Here is a 17,780-nt window from a genome sequence, read left to right as displayed (position 1 = left end):
GGAGTCACATTTTTGGTGAAAATGCGATATCGGGTCTGGCACAGCGGCGCTCCTCTGCCCAGCGGTACGTGGAAAGTGCTGCCGCAAAATGTCACCGAATTTCCCGGCCAGCGGGTTTTTTCAAAATGGGTGAAATAGCACCAAAAACCCGGTCGCAAAATCGACGTATTTCTAGCAGAAAATTATGTAGCAATTTGTATTTCGTCCCACTTTGCATTTGATATAAAATAACAATCATCCTGTCCAAATCCAACTAGATCTCTATTTCCCTCCTTCACCCCGAGAATGGATTCAAATATTAATGCTGCAGCTGTAAAAATCCAGTGTTTACAAGTTAGTTTCTGGAATTTAGCTGAGAACTGTATTGGGTGCAATTAAATTGCCATCATCAGCCATTGCATGTTATTGGGCTCAATTTTCCCCAATGCCGTTTTTTGGTGTATTGCAAGAGTTACGCCAGTTGTTTTTGGCCCTGACTGGACAAAAAAAATAACTTGCAAGTTTCCCCGTTCTATTTCTTGAAATTGGCGCCACGCAGCCTGTCCTTTAGCTTTAGGGGGGTGGAGCTTAATGTCTGCACTGAAAAAAATGATGCTCCCCCCAGCACATGCGCGGGAAAAAAATGATGTTTTTTACGTGACTGCAATAGACGCGTATGCCCAGTACAGCTCCCGGTCTGCATTCAGCCATTTTTAAAGAGCCAGTTGTGTGTGAGAACTTTAATTCTCAGTGGAAAAATTGGAGCTGCAATACAATATGCAACATAGCTCAAAGACCAAGAATTTCTCACAGGATGAAGTGGAGACACCAGTTACTGTAATTGAGGCCAGATGGCAAGAGCTGGACACCAGTAGAGGTCACATAAAAGTTTCACCAAAAGAAATGAAGAAACACTGGAACCAACTTGCAGAAGATTACTGTGCAATGGTGACCACCCCGAGTTCTGGAGGCCAGTGCAATAAGAAGTAGCAGGACCTTGGTCAAGTAGTTAGTGTAAGTAATATTTTCATTTATTCACTGGAATTGCAATTGTAAATGTGAGCATCAGTATATGTCCCACCCAGCAGAAAGATTCCCTCTCTAAAAAGTTATATTTTCATCACTGCAGAGGAAGGTGGCACACAACAAAAGGGAAAGAACTCGAACAGGAGGAGACCCGGCAAATCTGCACCCACTGACATCCTTGGAAGACAGGGTCGCTACTTTGATGGGTCCTGCCTGGAGAAAAGCAACCACCACTGCACAAGCTGGGCCCACACTTGATGGAGAGGGTAATCCCTGCAAATTCTACAGTCTGGCTTTGCTAAATGTTAAGTGCTGCGCGGGCTAGCCATGCTTCGATTCATGGGGATATCTCTGTCAGTCAGGCTTCGGTTAATGTAATGTGCTATCATTCATCGTGGTCCTTCAAATGAGCCTGCTGCCTGTACTGTGTGAGCCTACTCATGTCACCCTGCCCCTTCCTCTGCTGCTAATCATTTGTCTATTCTGTTATATTTTGTAGAACTTGCGGCCAACCCTGATGAGGCTGAAGCCGATACAGAAGAAGATTCAGACACGGACGAGCCTTAAGAGAACATCTTCCAGTGCCACCTTCCAGACCAAGAGCATGGGTGTGAGGGGGAGGGGTAGGGGAAGGGGATGGATGAAGCCCCCGCTCTTGTACCCACTCTGGCGGAGGTGCAGGTACTGCCGATTGTGGTGCCAGGCCCTTTAATGAGTGGTACGAGTGTTGGAACATTCCATGGTTTCTCCGAGGCTGGGGATTCCAGTGGTGTGCAGCAAGGCACACCCAGGGCCCCACCGTCCGAAGCTGCGGGATCCAGTGGGGTGCAGCGAGCCACACCCAGGGTGAGCAGTGGAAGGAGAGCTCGACAGCTCTCTCTTGAGGTGCAGGATCTAACAGGTGTGGTTCAGATGATGGCAATGAGTGCGGAGAGCATTGACCTTACGCGATCACTCCTGGACACCATCAGTGGGGTGGGTGAAGAGGTATCGGGACTGTCGGGAGAAGTAACAATACTTTCACGAGAAATGGGAACACTATTCGGCACATGAGGGAGGGAATGTTGCAGGCAGCTGATACAATGTTGATGAACATGAGGGAGGGAATGTCGCAGGTAGTTGAGACCCTGTCAGGGCACATGAGGGAGAGAATGTCGGAGTTCGTTGCTGCAATAAGGGAACACGCCCAGACCCCACAGCCATTCACAGAATCAATTGCCACTCGCACTCCAATCCCCAGACCAGCCTCTGAAGAGGCCCAAGCCGGGCCTTCCACATTATTGCCTGCCCATGCCCCCCCATCAAGAAGTGCGCATTACCCGAGATCCTCGAAAAAAATAAGCTCGGTACCTGCGTGCAGGGGTGGAGTCATAGACATAGACATAGACATAGAAAATAGGTGCAGGAGCAGGCCATTCAGCCCTTCTAGCCTGCACCGCCATTCAATGAGTTCATGGCTGAACATGAAACTTCAGTACCCCATTCCGGCTTTCTCGCCATACCCCTTGATCCCCCGAGTAGTAAGGACTTCATCTAACTCCCTTTTGAATATATTTAGTGAATTGGCCTCAACTACTTTCTGTGGTAGAGAATTTCACAGGTTCACCACTCTCTGGGTGAAGAAGTTTCTCCTCATCTCGGTCCTAAATGGCTTACCCCTTATCCTCAGACTGTGACCCCTGGTTCTGGACTTCCCCAACATTGGGAACATTCTTCCTGCATCTAACCTGTCTAAACCCGTCAGAATTTTAAACGTTTCTATGAGGTCCCCTCTCATTCTTCTGAACTCCAGTGAATACAAGCCCAGTTGATTCAGTCTTTCTTGATAGGTTAGTCCCGCCATCCCCCGAATCAGTCTAGTGAATCTTCGCTGCACTCCCTCAATAGCAAGAATGTCCTTCCTCAAGTTAGGAGACCAAAACTGTCCACAATACTCCAGGTGTGGCCTCACCAAGGCCCTGTACAACTGTAGCAACACCTCCCTGCCCCTGTACTCAAATCCCCTCGCTATGAAGGCCAACATGCCATTTGATTTCTTAACCACCTGCTGTACCTGCATGCCAACCTTCAATGACTGATGTACCATGACACCCAGGTCTCGTTGCACCTTCCCTTTTCATAATCTGTCACCATTCAGATAATAGTCTGTCTCTCTGTTTTTACCACCAAAGTAGATAACCTCACATTTATCCACATGATACTTCATCTGCCATTCTTTTACCCACTCACCTAAGCTATCCAAGTCACCAAGACGAAGCACAGCGGGTGGTCTTAGCATAAGGTGGAGGCGAGGTGCAGCCTTTCTTTGCTGCTGTTGTTGTTGGTATTATTGTTGTTACTTTTGTAACTGTTCTCAAATTAAACATTTTTTGTAAGTTATGTAAATTCACAAGTTTAAAAGTTTGTATGTGATCTTAAAGTTTGTAAGTGAGCTTAAAGTTTGTAAGTGATCTTAACTGAAAACTTTAAAGTTTGATACAAGAATATTTTGATTAAAGTTAAGTACAAACAAGTGTTAAACTTTTGAATAATATATATTTTTAAATTATAACAGAATCATTTCCATTATTAACACAACTTTTTGAAGTTTAGAAGAATCATTTCCATTATTTGTTCCATTACTAACACAACTTTTTGAAATAATGAAGAACCATTTGCATTATTTTTCCATTAACACAACACAACATTGCGGAACAGATCCAAACACTAATCATGGTCCATGTGGAATAGTTGCCGCTGAGTCTTGAGGCAGGAAGGCATTCACGGACGAGCTGCTGGTGCAAGGCTCGAGAAATCGTTAAAGGGGTACAACCGCCCGCCCTCCTCCGCCGTCGTGCTCCGGTTTCAAGTAGTTGCATGGCTTCCTCATCCTCGTCCTCCTCCTCCTCTTCGTCATCTGCATCTTCTTCCTCATCATCAGCCACTCGCACCTCAGGTGGGTCTTCTACTACCAGCTGCTGCTGCCTCATGATGGCTAAGTTGTACAGCATGCAGCACACAACAGTGAACTGACTGACAATCTCAGGGGAGTATAGCAAGTAGCCTCCGGGATGGTCCATGCATCGGAAACACTGCTTCAAGATGCCAATGGCCCTCTCTATTATGCTGCATGTGGCAATGTACTACATGTTGTATTCCCCGTCAGGTTCCATCCGGCTTGCATGTAGGGGCGTCATGAGCCGGATGGCGAGGCCTAACGCTTTATCTCCCAGCAGTCAGAACTGCCCTTCTCACGTAGGATGAACACATTGTGGGTGCTCCCAGGCTATCTCGCATCAACTACCATGATGCGATGCATATCATCACACACGAGGCACATTCACGGAATGGAAGCCTTTTCTGTTCCTGTCCATCTCAGAATCCTTCAAAGGTGCTTGCTAGGCAATGTGGCTACAATCAATGCAGCTCTGTACCTTTGGGAAGTCAGCAATCCTGGAGAAGCCCACAGCCCTGTCACGCATTGCCTGAGTGATCATGGGGAACTTTATATCGACATTCCTCCGGGTATATAGTGCAGCAGTCACCTGCCGAATGCACATGTGTTGTGTTATGTATGTAAACCTGTAAATACCATGTCTAACCACCAGAGGGCTTATCCCCTGGAGTCTCAAGGAAGCTCACAATCCCTTGGGAGCACCTGTACATAAGGAGACCTCACAGGCTGGAGAGGCACTCTGAGAACTGTAATAAAGGACAATGGTCAAACCTTACTTTGAGCTTGCAGCATCTAGTCTGACTCTTTATTCAAGACATAACAACTGGCGATGAGATACAAATGATGGACCCCACTGCAACAATGTAGAGTACCGTGGGCATCCTGGAGAAACTTTCAAAGGGAGACGATTGGGAAACCTTCGTGGAGCAACTCGACCAATACTTCCTGGTCAACGAGCTGGAAGGAGAACCGAACGCTGCCAAACGAAGGGCAATCCTCCTCACCATTTGCGGGGCACCAATGTATGGCCTCGTGAAAAATCTGCTCGCTCCAGCGAAACCCACAGACAATTCGAACGATGAGTTGTGCACACTAGTCCAGGAGCATCTAAACCCGAAGGAAAGCATTCTGATGGCGAGGTATCGGTTCTACACATGCAATAGGTCTGAAGGCCAGGAAGTGGCGAGCTACGTCGCTGCGCTAAGGCGCCTTGCCGGACATTGCGAATTTGAAGAACACTTGGAGCACATGCTCAGGGACTTCTTTGTACTTGGCATTGGCCATGAAGTAATATTTCGCAAAGTTTTGACTGTAGATACCCCAACCTTGAGTAATGCCATAGCGGTAGCCCAGGTGGGAGCTCTATCACCACCAGTGACAATATCAAACAAATTTCTCAGCACACTAGTGCTGCTGCAAGTACTGTGAACAAAGTAATGTTGTTTGCGAATCGAAATGTACAGGGCAGAACTTACAAGCCTGCAGCTGCACGTCCGCAGATGACTCAGAGTCCACCATCAAGGGTTGTGAATACAAGGACATTAATACCTTGTTGGCGCTGTGGGGGTGATCATCATTTCCATTCATGCCGCTTCAAAGGATACATTTGCAAGGGCTGTGGAACAATGGGACACCTCCAACGCAGGTGCAGGCGAGCTGCAAACCCTGCTAATCCTGCAAACCACCATGTTGCAGAGGAGGACAGATTCACAGTGAATCACGACGAACCAGAGCCTCAGACTGAGGGGGCAGTAGTATATGGTAGCACACATTTACCACAAAGTTTCCCCCTATTATGCTGAAGGTTGAATTAAATGGACTCCCGGAGTCCATGGAGCTGGACACGGGCGCAAGCCAGTTCATAATGAGCACAAAGACTTGCGATAAATTGTGGTGCAGCAAGGCCTCAAGGCCAGTCCTGACTCCCATTCATACTAAACTGAGAATATACACAAAGGAACTGATTCCTGTAATCAGCAGTGCTACTGTAAAGGTCACCTACGATGGAGCGGTGCACGAGTTACTACTCTGGGTGTTACCGGGCGATGGCCTTATGCTGTTCGGCAAAACCTGGCTGACAAAGATACGCTGGAACTTGACGATGTCCTAGCGCTTTCTTCCGTCGACGGCACCTCATGTGCCCTGGTCCGAAGAAATTCCCCTCGCTGTTCAAACCAGGCATCGGGAAGTTCCAAGGAACAAAAGTGCAAATGCATTTGATTCCGGGGGCGCGACCCATCCATCATGAGGTGAGAGCAGTACCGTATATGATGAAAGGGTGGAGATCGAGCTGGACAGGCTGCAATGAGAGGGCATCATTTTGGCGATCGAATTCAATGAGTGGGTCAGTCCAATTTTTCCAGCCCTAAAGGGAGACGGCACCATCAGAATCTGTGGGGATTACAAAGTAACTATCAATCATTTCTCGCTGCAGAATCAATACCCGCTACCAAAGGTAGATGACCTATTTGCGATGCTGGCGGGAGGGAAAACATTCATGAAGCTGGACTTGACCTCAACCTACATAACGCAGGAGCTGGAGGAATCATCGAAGGGCCTCACCTGCATCAACACGCAAAAAGGTCTCTTCATTTACAACAGATGCCCTTTTGGGATTCGAGCTGCCGCGGCGATATTCCAGAGGAACATGGAAAGCTTGCTGAAGTCGGTCCCGTGCACCGTGGTCTTCCAGCACAACATCTTGGTTATGGGTCAGGACACCGTCGAGCACCTGCAGAACCTGGTGGAGTTTCTTAGTCGGCTTAATCATCTGGGGCTCAGGCAAAAACGCTCAAAATGCGTTTTCCTGGTGCCTGAAGTGGAGTTCGAGGAGAGAAGAATCACGGCGGATGGCATCAGGCCCATGATGAACCCCTGCAGTCGTTACTGCGTAAAGGAGATGAATGGGTATGGGGTAAAAGCCAAGAAAATGCCTTTGCGAAAGCGAGGAAACTGTTATGCTCAAAAAAATTGCTTGTGTTGTATGATCCATGTCAGCGTTTGGTACTAGCATTTGATGCGTCATCGTACGGGGTCGAATGTGTATTGCAACAAGCTAATGAATTTGCAAAATTGGAACCGCTTGATTATGCATCCAGAAGTCTGTCTAAGGTTGAGAGATCCGATAGCATGATTGAAAAAGAAGTGTTAGCGTGCGTTTACGGGGTAAAGAAAATGCATCAATATCTGTTCGGGCTCAAATTTGAATTGGAAACGGACCATAAGCTGCTTAGATCCTTCTTTTCTGAAAGCAAGAGGATAAATGCGAATGCGTCGGGCCGCATCCAGAATGGGCGCTCCGTTGTCCACATATAACTACGCCATCTGCCACAGGCCAGACACAGATGCTCTCAGTAGGCTGCCATTGCCCAGCACAAGGGTGGAGATGGCACAGCCCGCAGATTTAGTTATGGTAATGGAAGCATTGGAGAGTGAGCAATCACCTGCTACAGCCCGCCAGATTAGAACCTGGATGAGCCAGGACCCCTTACTGTCCTTAGTAAAAAACTGTGTGCTCCACGGGAGTTGGTCTAGTGTCCCGTTAGAGATGCAGGAAGAAACAAAGCCGTAACAGCAGTGCAGAGATGAAATGTCTAGACAGTCAGACTGACTCCTATGGGGTAATCAGTTAGTGGTGCCAAAAAAAGGCAGGGACACTTTCATTAGTGATCTCCACATCACCCAACCAGGCATCGTACTGATGAAAGTGATAGCCAGATCCGACGTTTGATGGCCCAGTATCGATGCAGGCTTAGAGTCCTGCGTGCGCAAATGTTCACAGTTCACATGTTCACAGTTAAGCACCACTAAGTTTATGGTCCTGGCGTCCAAACTGTGGTCCAGGGTCCATGTCGACTATGCAGGCCCATTCTTGGGAAAAATGTTCTTCGTGATTGTAGATGCATACTTCAAATGGATTGAATGTGTGATAATGTTGGCAAGTACGTCCGCTGCCACCATTAAAATGTACGGGCCATGTTTGCAATGCACGGCCTGCCTGATTTCCTTGTAAGCGACAATGGGCCATGCTATACCAGTGCCGAGTTCAAGGAGTTCATGACCCGCAATGGGATCAAACATGTCACATCTTCCCCGTTCAATCCAGCATCCAATGGTCAGGTAGAATGAGCAGTTCAAACAATGAAGAGAGCTTGGAAAGGGTAACTGAAGGCTCATTGCAGACTCGTTTGTACTGAGTCCTGCTTAGTTACTGCACAAGACCCCACTTGCTCACTGGGATCCCTCCCGCTGAACTGCTCATGAAAAGGGCGCTTAAGACAAAGCTCTCCCTAGTCCATCCTGATCTACGCGAACAGGTAGAGAGCAGGCGGTTTCAACAGAATACATATCATGATCGCGCAAATGTGTCACATTAAATTGAGATGAATGATCTTGTATTTGTGCTGAACTATAGACAAGGTCCCAAGTGGCTTCCTGGTATTGTTTTGGCCAAAGAGGGGAGTAGGGTGTTTGTGGTCAAACTCTCAAATTGTCTCACCTGCAGGAAACACTTGGACCAAACCAAACTCAGATTTACGGACTATCCAGAACAACCCAAATAGACTAACTTTTTTGACCCTCCAACACAGACACAAGTGGCAACCCACCCAGCGGTTGACCACGAAGTAGAACCCATCACCCACAGCAGCCCAGCAGGAATCACCATGCCTAGCAGACCAGCAAGACCAGGTGCGCATCAGCCCAGCGAGGGCCCAACAAACGACTCACCAAAACCAGCATTTGCACCGAAACGATCATCTAGGGAAAGGAAGTCCCCAGATCGACTCACATTGTAAACAGTTACACTATTGACTTTGGGGGGTAATGTTGTTATGTATATAACCCTGTAAATACCATGTCTAACCACCAGGGGGCTTATCCCCTGGAGTCCCAAAGGAGCCCAGAATCCCTTGCGAGCACCTGTGTATAAGGAGGCCTCACAAGCTGGAGAGGCACTCTGAGATCTGCAATAAAGGATTACGGTCACACCTTACTTTGAGCTTGCAACATCTAGTCTGACTCTTTATTCAAGGCATAACATGTTGCATGTTGAGAAATGGTGCACACATCCCCAGTTGTGGCCTGGAATGATCCAGATGCATAAAATGAAAGTGCAGCTGTAACCTTCACTTCAAGTGACAAAGCAGACCTCCTGACGCTTCTAGGTTGCAAGTCTGTTTTACTAATGTTCAGATTTCGGTTAAAATTTATTTGTGGAAATGCAGCCTTCTCACACAGTCTGCATCACTCAGGTGCAGGTATGAACACCTGTGTCGATATACCTGACATGGGGAAGGCATCCTGCCCATCATCCTACGTGCTCTGCAGTCCCTCATGTGATGATGTCGATTCAACCGTCTCCTCCGCAGCACCATCATCCAGGAGGCTTGCATGAGGTATGGCATTGTCAATATTTCCCCCATAATTAAACTGTATCTTTGCAACAAGCTCAAAATAGCAGGACAAGGAGTTAAAGCTGCTCTCCTCTCTCTCTCCCCATGGTCGATGCCCTAGTGGGTCGGTTCGCAGAATCACTCCCTCGCCTGGACACAGGGGCTCAGCAAACATACCACATGCTTCTTTTGATGCTGCTGTATAGTGCAAGGGTTCTCATCCCTTCAGTTCCGTTTCCATCACCTCCCCGGGCTCCTTTTGAAGCCGAGCCCCGAGCCCCTGTGTCCGGGCGAGGGATTGATTCCGTTGGCTGACGCTCCGACCCTCGAGCCCGGTGGGGAGACGTTCGGTGGTGGTGTGGCACTTTGAAAAATATCGAAAATTAAAGAATTGCATTCGACTTCCATTTTCTCCATTTTGAGTTTTAAAAAATGAAGCTTCATAAGGCAATTTTTTGTCTTCTTGACTTTCTCCAAAACTTTGCATAAAAACAGTGGCGTCCTTTTGCGTCGATTTTTTAATGCGTGCTGGTTTTTCTTAAATGCCCAGAAGGTGTTTTGGGAGTGGTCACATACACCGTCCTAGAAAAAATGTAAGTTGGCCAAACTTGCTTAAATGTGAAAAACTGGGGCAGACATCATGATCCACCCCGTATGATGCAAAAAAAATCCTAACCTAAAAAAATCGTAACTAACTGAGTTACGTTAACGCAGAAACTTTGGGGAAACTTAGATATTTTAATTTACAGCAAAAAAAGTTGCGTGCGCCAAAAAAACGGTGCAGATAACTGGAGAAAATTGAGCCCAATGTCTTTGCAATTCTCAAAGGCACCTTTGGGGTATCAATCACACAAAATTTCATACACTGACAAGCCACAATTCTTCGAGTCATATTAGCATGGTTTGAGGATTGGCTGACTAACAGAAAACAGACAGTCAGGATAAATGGGTCATTTTTCGGTTGGCAATCAGCAACTAGTGGGGTGCCACAGGGATCAATGCTGGGGCCTCAACTATTTACAATCTATATTAATGACTTGGATGAAGGGACCGAGTGTAATGTAAGCAAGTTTGGTGATGACACAAAGATGGGTTGGAAAGCAAATTGTGAGGAGGTCACAAAAAATCTGCAAAGGGATATAGACAGGCTAAATGAGTTGGCAAAAATTTGGCATATGGAGTATAATGTAGGAAAATATGAGGTTATCGACTTTGCCAGAAAAAATAGAAAAGCAGATTGTAATTTAAATGGAGAAAAATTGCAAAGTGCTTCAATACAGAGGGACCTGGGGGCCCTTGTGCATGAAACACAAAATGTTAGTATGCAGGTTACAGCAAGTAATCAGGAAGGCACATGGAATGTTGGCCTTTATTACAAGGGGGATAGAGTATAAAAGAAGGGAAGTCCTGCTACAAATGTTCAGGGTATTGGTAAGGCCACACCTCGAGTACTGTGTACAGTTTTGGTCTCCGTATTTAAGAATGGATATACTTGCATTGGAGGCTCTTCAGAGGAGGTTCACTAGGTTAATTCCAGAGATGAGGGGGTAGATTTATGAAGATAGGTTGAGTAAATTGGGTCTACACTCATCGGAGGTCAGAAAAATGAGCGGTGATCTTTACAAAACATATAAGATAATGGGAGGGCTGGACAAGATGGAAGCAGGCAGTGTATCTCCAGGCATGGGGGAAACTAAAACTAGAGGGCTGCCCATTTAAAATTGAGATGAGGAGGACTTTCTTCTCTTAGAGGAGTGTAAATCTATGGAATTCTCTACCCCAGAGAGATGTGGAGGATGAAGATAGACAGATTTTGGAATGATAAGGGAATAATGGGTTATGGGAAGCGGGCAGTGAAGTGAAACTGAATCCATTATCAGATCAGCCATGATCTTATTAAATAGCGGAGCAGACTTGAGGGGTCAAATGGCCTATTCCTGCTCCTATTTCTTGTGTTCCTTTGTTCTTGTGAGTTGGCCTGGGTTTGACAGCTTCATGTTTCTGACAAAGTCTTCAGCTCACTCGGTGAAAAACTTTACAGGTGCTCGTGTTTTAAGAATTACATCGAACTGACAGCAATGAAAAAGACCATTCGGCCTAACTGGGCCATGCCATAGTTTATGCTCCATGTGAGTCTCCTCCCACCCCACTTCATCTAGGCCTATTAGAATATCCCTCTCTTCTTTCTCCCTCGTGTTTATCTAGCTTCCCCTTAAATGCATTTATGCTCTTTGCAATCAGAGTTATTCCCGTGGGTAGCTCAGTAAACGTACCACGACTGCTGTAGACTTTCTGTTAAGCTGCGTGAGCAAAGAAGCGAGTAACTGCAATACAGATCAGCAATATCTGAGCTCAAGGCCAGCATTTATTGCCCATATTTATTGCTTATTGAAGGAGTGCAGCGAAGGTTCACCGGACTAATTCCCGGGATGGCAGGATTGATATATGAAGACAGATTGGATCGGCTAGGCTTATACTCATTGGAATTTAGAAGAATGAGAAAGGATCTCATAGAAACATATAAAATTATGACGGGACTGGACAGGTTAGATGCGGGAAGAATGTTTCCAATGTTGGGGAAGTCCAGAACCAGGGGTCACCGTCTAAGGATAAGGTGTAAGCCATATAGGACCGAGATGAGGAGAAACTTTTTCACCCAGGGAGTGGTGAACCTGTGGAATTCTCTACCACAGAAAATTGTTGAGTCCAGTTCGTTGGATATATTCAAGAGGGAGTTAGATGTGGCCCTTACGGCTAAGGGGATCAGGAGGTATGGAGAGAAGGCGGGAATGGGGTATTGAAGTTGCATGATCAGCAATGATCATATTGAATGGTGGTGCAGACTGGAAGGGCCGAATGGCCTGCTGCTGCACCTATTTTCTATGATTCTATGTTTCTATATCTAATTGCCCTTAAAGGTGCTGGTGAGCCGCCTTGTACAACTGAGTGGCTTGCTAGGCCATTTCAGAGGGCATTTAAGAGTCAACCACCTGGCTGTAGGCCTGGAGTCATATATAGGCCAGGCCGGGTCAAATGGCATATTTATTTTCCGAAGCATATTCGTGAATCAGCTGGATTTTTATGACAAACCGACAAGTTTCATGATCACCAGCATTGATACCAGCTTTTTATTCCAGGTTTATTGAATTAATTAACTGAATTTAAATTCCCCAGCTGCTGTAGTGGTATCTTTTCTCTGGATCATTAGCCCCAGTATCTGGATTACTTATCCAGTAACATAACCACTATTCTACCATATCCCACACAGAATACCCTATTGGGCATGGTTCTGGGACCCCTCCCACCCCACCTCATGATTGGCGAGTAAGTCGCACTTGATAGCATTGTCGACGATTGGTGAGGACAACGTCAAATAGGTTTTTCCCTTCTGTTGGTTCTCTCACCACCTGTCGCAGGCCCAATCTGGCAGCTATACCTTCAGGACTCAGCCAGCTCGGTCAGTAGTGGTGCTACTGAGCCACTCCTGCTGATGGACATTGAAATCCATTGCTGCAATCAGTGCTTCTTGCAAGTGATTCTCAACATGGAGGAGTATTGATTGATCAGCTGAGGGAGGACAGTAGATGGTAATCAGTAGGAGATTTCTTTGCCCATGTTTGACCTTCGACTTCATGCGGTCCGGGGTCAATGTTGAGGACTCCCAGGGTCACTTCATCCCTTTTGTATTCTGCAGAGCCACCACCTCAGGTGCGTCTGTCCTGCTGGTGGGACAGGACATACTCAGGGATGGAGATGGAGGAGTCTAGGACATTGACTGAAAGGTATGATTCTGTGAGGATGACTATGTCAGGCTGTTGCTTGACCAGCCTGTGGGACATCTCTCCCAATTTTGACACAAGTCCCAGATGTTAGTGAGATGGACCTTGAAGGGTCAACATGGGCTGGGTATGCCATTGTCTTGTCCAAAGCTGGTGCCGAGTTCGATGCCAGGTGGTCCATCCTGTTTTACTCTTATTAATGTTTCTTGTAGCAGTTTGTTACAACTGAGTGGCTTGCGAGAACATTTCTGAGGGCAGTTAAGTGTCAATTGCTGTGGGTTTGGAAACACATATAGGCCAGACCGGTTAAGGATGGCAGATTTCCTTCCCTAAGGACATTAGTGAAGCAGATGGGTTTTTACAACAATCTGATAACTCCCTGGGCAACATTACTGATACTAGCTTTTTATTCCAGATTTTTATTTACTTAACTAAATTTACATTCTGCAGCTGCCATGGTAGGACTTTTAGTCATGTCTCTTGATCATCGGTCCAGGCCTCTATGTTACCATATCCCAAGAAGCCCGGGGGCAAGGTGAAAGCCAAGCCGGGGATAGGGGCGGCAGCAGGGGGCCATTCGGTCAGGGATGAGGCAGCAGCGGGGGGCCATTTGCGAGCCGTTGACTGGGATGGGGAGATTCAGCATCAAAATACTCCCAGGCCAGGTACAGAATGGATACTAAAGTAAAATACTGGATGCTGGAACAAAAGCGGTAAATGCTGGAAATCTCAGCGGGTCGGCACGGGAAAAATCAGCATGGGCTAGCTACAGAGTAAACTGTAGAACAACACGTTACCCTGGAAACCCAAATACTTGTGCATGCGCAGAACGGGGCCTCAGTTTTGAGGCGCTATCAATAAGCTCCACCCACAGAAGCTAAGGCTTTTCTGCGCAGCGCCAAATTCAAACAGAAAAATGGCGACACTTCGGATTTTTTTTGGAGCTACTTTGGCTTAAAAACTTGGTCGTTAATCTTAAATAGCGCCAAAAAAAGCCAAGTGGAATCTTGGGCCCTTGGAACTTTTGTTTATTCCCCCTTGTAAAGCGGGCATTTATGGTTTATATTTTTCCCAATTGATTAGCCTGAAGAGCAGAGGATTCATTTCAACCTGTATTATGGATATTTGAACTGAGTTTGAGGAAAGTTAGGACAATTGGGATCCTCATTGAGTTGTCAGCCAATGATGCTCATTCTTCAAAAATCTGACTGGCTCTGGGAGTACATCCCCCTCCTCCCTTAAGTTCATTGGTGCTCTGAGAGGCTGCAACTTCTGATTGCGTATTGAGGACCGTCACTCATTATCGAGGCTGCCACACCCTGGATTATCCCTCAGTATAAATACAGGAGTTTGAGGTTGGCTAAATCTTAGTTTGTTGCTACAACAAAGGTTTGATTTGTGAAAAAGAATCAAGATGGCTTCTCAAGTGCGTCAGAACTACCACCAGGACTGTGAGGATGCTGTTAACAAGCAGATCAACATGGAGCTCTATTCCTCCTATGTTTATCTCTCTATGGTTAGTTTTACATTTTAGACCACTTCACAATGGAGTCTATGTAAAGTGAATTTACTAAATTATGTGCTGTATCCAGCCCAACTATTCGGAGTATCTTGAATCTTAACTCACTTTCTTGTTCTCCTTTGAGTTTTTGTTGAAGTTTATTTGGAATACATGGAACTCAGAATTTGTATCCTCATTCTAATGCATTCCATGGACTTTCTGAGGGTCTATAATAAAATTTAAGCTAGACCATTTAAGAAGGATGTCGGGAAGTATTCTTTCCTGCAAGGGTGGTCCAATCTGCAACACTTTCTTCCTTGCTCCCACCACTGAAAAATCAAGGCTTTGATGCTGTGCTCTGGCTTTTCATTGGGTAAGGATATCAAAACATTGTTTCCTTGCCCATGCACATCAAAGTTTCAGTAAGACTTTGAACCCTTGAAAGAAAGTAAAATTTGAATTTAAGTAATGTACACATGGTTATGGGTCTGCTATGCAATACCAAATTACTCAAAAAAATTTTTTTCCATAGTCCTTCTACTTTGACCGGGATGATGTTGCCCTGCGTCACTTTGCGGAGTTCTTCAAGGAGCAGTCACATGAGGAACGTGAACATGCTGAGAAACTGATGAAATTCCAGAATTGTCGTGGAGGACGGATCATCTTGACAGATATCAAGGTTGGATTCAATAAAGGAGTGGCCTTCTGTCTAGCTCCACTTCGACTGATTGTTCCCAGTACATTCTGAAGCAATTGGTTCCAATTTACAACACAGGCCATTTGGCCAAACTGGTCTTTGCTGGTGTTTATACTCCAGCGAGCCTCCTCCCACCTTGCTTCATCTCGCCCTCTCAGCATATCATTATATTCCTTTCTCCCCATGCACTTGCCTAGCTTCCCCTTAAACACAGCTATGCTATTTGCCTCATCAATGTGACTCATTGTTGTGATAGCATAATGGCAATTTTATATTCTCACACATGGGTTCATGGTAAAGTAGACTTTTGATTGAACCCCTAATTTCCGTCAATACTTTTTAATGTTTGTTTAATCCATTGTAAGTGCACTGTTGGAATTTTCTTTATTTCCAGAAACCAGAGCAGGCTGCGTGGAGCAATGGTCTGGAGGCGATGCAGAGAGCTCTGCAGATGGAGAAGAATGTGAACCAGAGTCTGCTGGATCTGCACAAACTCTCCACTGAGAGGACAGACCCGCATGTAAGTTGTTAATAATTTAATGTGGGCTTTTGGGTAAGTTGGAGGCTGTGGCACCTTGCTGTTGTTGGGGCTAATTAAAAGATCTCCATGCTTAATAGATTTGAGTTGTAGTCTCCCTATGTATTTTCTGTTTGGGAAGGGCTGGGGAAAGTTGGCCTACTTTGGACAGTGACTTGTAAATGTGTCTCTGTGATCCCATGATCTGAGCACCTAATGATGCAGTAATTCCATCAAATCTCAATTGCATCACTTGACTCTCCTCCAGTTCAAGAGGATTAAAATCCAAATTCTGAAGGGGAAGCTGACGTTCCATGATATTTGCTGCTGGACATAACTAGTTTCCCTCTTTCAGTTGTGTGACTTTCTGGAGACCCACTACTTGGATGAACAAGTGAAGATGATCAAGAAGCTTGGAGATCACATCACCAACCTGAAGAGACTGGGAGCCCCTGAGAATGGCCTGGGAGAGTACCTGTTTGACAAGCTCACGCTGGGGGAGAGTGACTAAACTGACTGGATCAAGCACTTTGTGTTTAGTACATGTATTTATATAATGGGGATCCCTGTCCTGTAGGGAATGATGGCTTCTGACTTTGTACAAAGATCTGTGAGACATGGGCTCTTGATGTGAAATGTAACATAACTGTAAATAAATGTTCAATATTGGACTGGGTTTTGTATCGTTGTATATTGGAGTGGTTGCTTATTATTCAATTAAAATAATGTGGTTTACATCAAACCAGAATTAGCTGGAGCTGTGCAATAGTTATAGGATTTAATCCTATGAAATTTGTTTTTCCTCTGGTGTAATGTCGATCTATAGATTTGGATGTTCAGACACATGATGCAAGGTCTAAAATTTACATTTAGACCATTAACAGCCACATGAGCTATTGACTGAGGGTCAAAGCCTAGGCAGAGGTACAGTGTAAGGAGAGTCTTAAATAGGTTTAGAGAGGGAATGTGGGAACTAGACAGCTGAATTAAAAATACATGTTCCCACTTGTGAACATTCTCTCAGCCCTTAGATAAATGACAACTCCATACAACAAAATACAAGTTGCTGTGATGTGTGTTACACAAGGAATGTTTCCCAGTATATTTAGTTTCACCTCCAGACAGTGAAGAAAAAGTCCTGGGTTAACTTCCTATTTAATAATTGCACTGGCCCTGGAGTTAGCAGGTTGTATTCAGTAGCTGCTGCAGATCCTGTTTGGTTATTATTGCAGGTTATTCAGTAACTGAACTCACCACTGGTGCTGTAGACTTTCTGTTAAGCTTTGTAGGCAAATCTGCAACTGCTGTACAGACCAGCAATGTCCTCGTGCATTGAACCCCGGGGACGACAATTGGGTGAGGAGGGAAAGCAACAGGTGACATCAGCTTGCTGTCACAGCTTCAGTGGATACCTGAGTGTGGTGGTTCTGGGACAGATTTTCGTCTGCTCAATCCTACCTCATGGCTGAATAACTTGCCAACATGACCTTGGCTTGCATAAATAAGTAATTAGGTAAGTTATTGAACAAATACCTGTGCAAATGTACTCCAACACATCTTCTGGAAGGAGTGTATGTATTTCATTAAAGGCACAAAGCGAAAGGCCCAAGCAGTTAAACACACACCTCTGGATAAACATTTCCCTCACCCCCAGCTCCAATGCCTAATACCTCAATTCATCAACCTAATGTATCCATTTGTATTTAGACTCATTGTGCATTTCATACCAAATAGCAATTAATCTGTCCAAATCCACAGGGCTCTCCATTTCTCTCCTTCACCCCGATGAATGGATTCAAATGTAAATGCTACAGGTGTAATAATCCAGTGTTTACAAATTTGTTTTAGGAATTTAGCTGAAAACTGTATTTGTTGCAATTAAAGTGCCATCAGCCATTCCACGTTAATGTCTTTGCAACTCTCAAAGGCACTTTTTGGGTATCGATGTTACAA

General features: G+C 45.5%; 1 protein-coding gene across 1 annotated transcript; it reads left to right on the top strand.

Moving 5' to 3' along the window:
• Positions 1-14,526: 14,526 nt before the first annotated feature.
• Positions 14,527-16,338, top strand: LOC139262669 (ferritin heavy chain-like). The gene is made up of 4 exons (XM_070877820.1): positions 14,527-14,628; positions 15,146-15,292; positions 15,705-15,830; positions 16,183-16,338. Exons 1-4 carry the CDS (start codon positions 14,527-14,529, stop codon positions 16,336-16,338), a joined length of 531 nt encoding a protein of 176 aa, XP_070733921.1.
• Positions 16,339-17,780: the final 1,442 nt, after the last annotated feature.

Source organism: Pristiophorus japonicus, chromosome 4 (genome assembly GCF_044704955.1).
Source record: "Pristiophorus japonicus isolate sPriJap1 chromosome 4, sPriJap1.hap1, whole genome shotgun sequence".
NCBI lineage: Eukaryota > Metazoa > Chordata > Chondrichthyes > Pristiophoridae > Pristiophorus > Pristiophorus japonicus.
This window is presented reverse-complemented; position numbering and strand designations above follow the sequence as displayed.

Excerpts from the sequence above, each read along its gene's own strand:
- LOC139262669 (XM_070877820.1), top strand. The coding sequence starts at position 14,527 with ATGGCTTCTCAAGTGCGTCAGAACTACCACCAGGACTGTGAGGATGCT. Across the intron at positions 14,629-15,145 it reads CCTATGTTTATCTCTCTATG|TCCTTCTACTTTGACCGGGA; the intron begins GTTAGTTTTACA and ends TTTTTTCCATAG. Across the intron at positions 15,293-15,704 it reads TCATCTTGACAGATATCAAG|AAACCAGAGCAGGCTGCGTG; the intron begins GTTGGATTCAAT and ends CTTTATTTCCAG.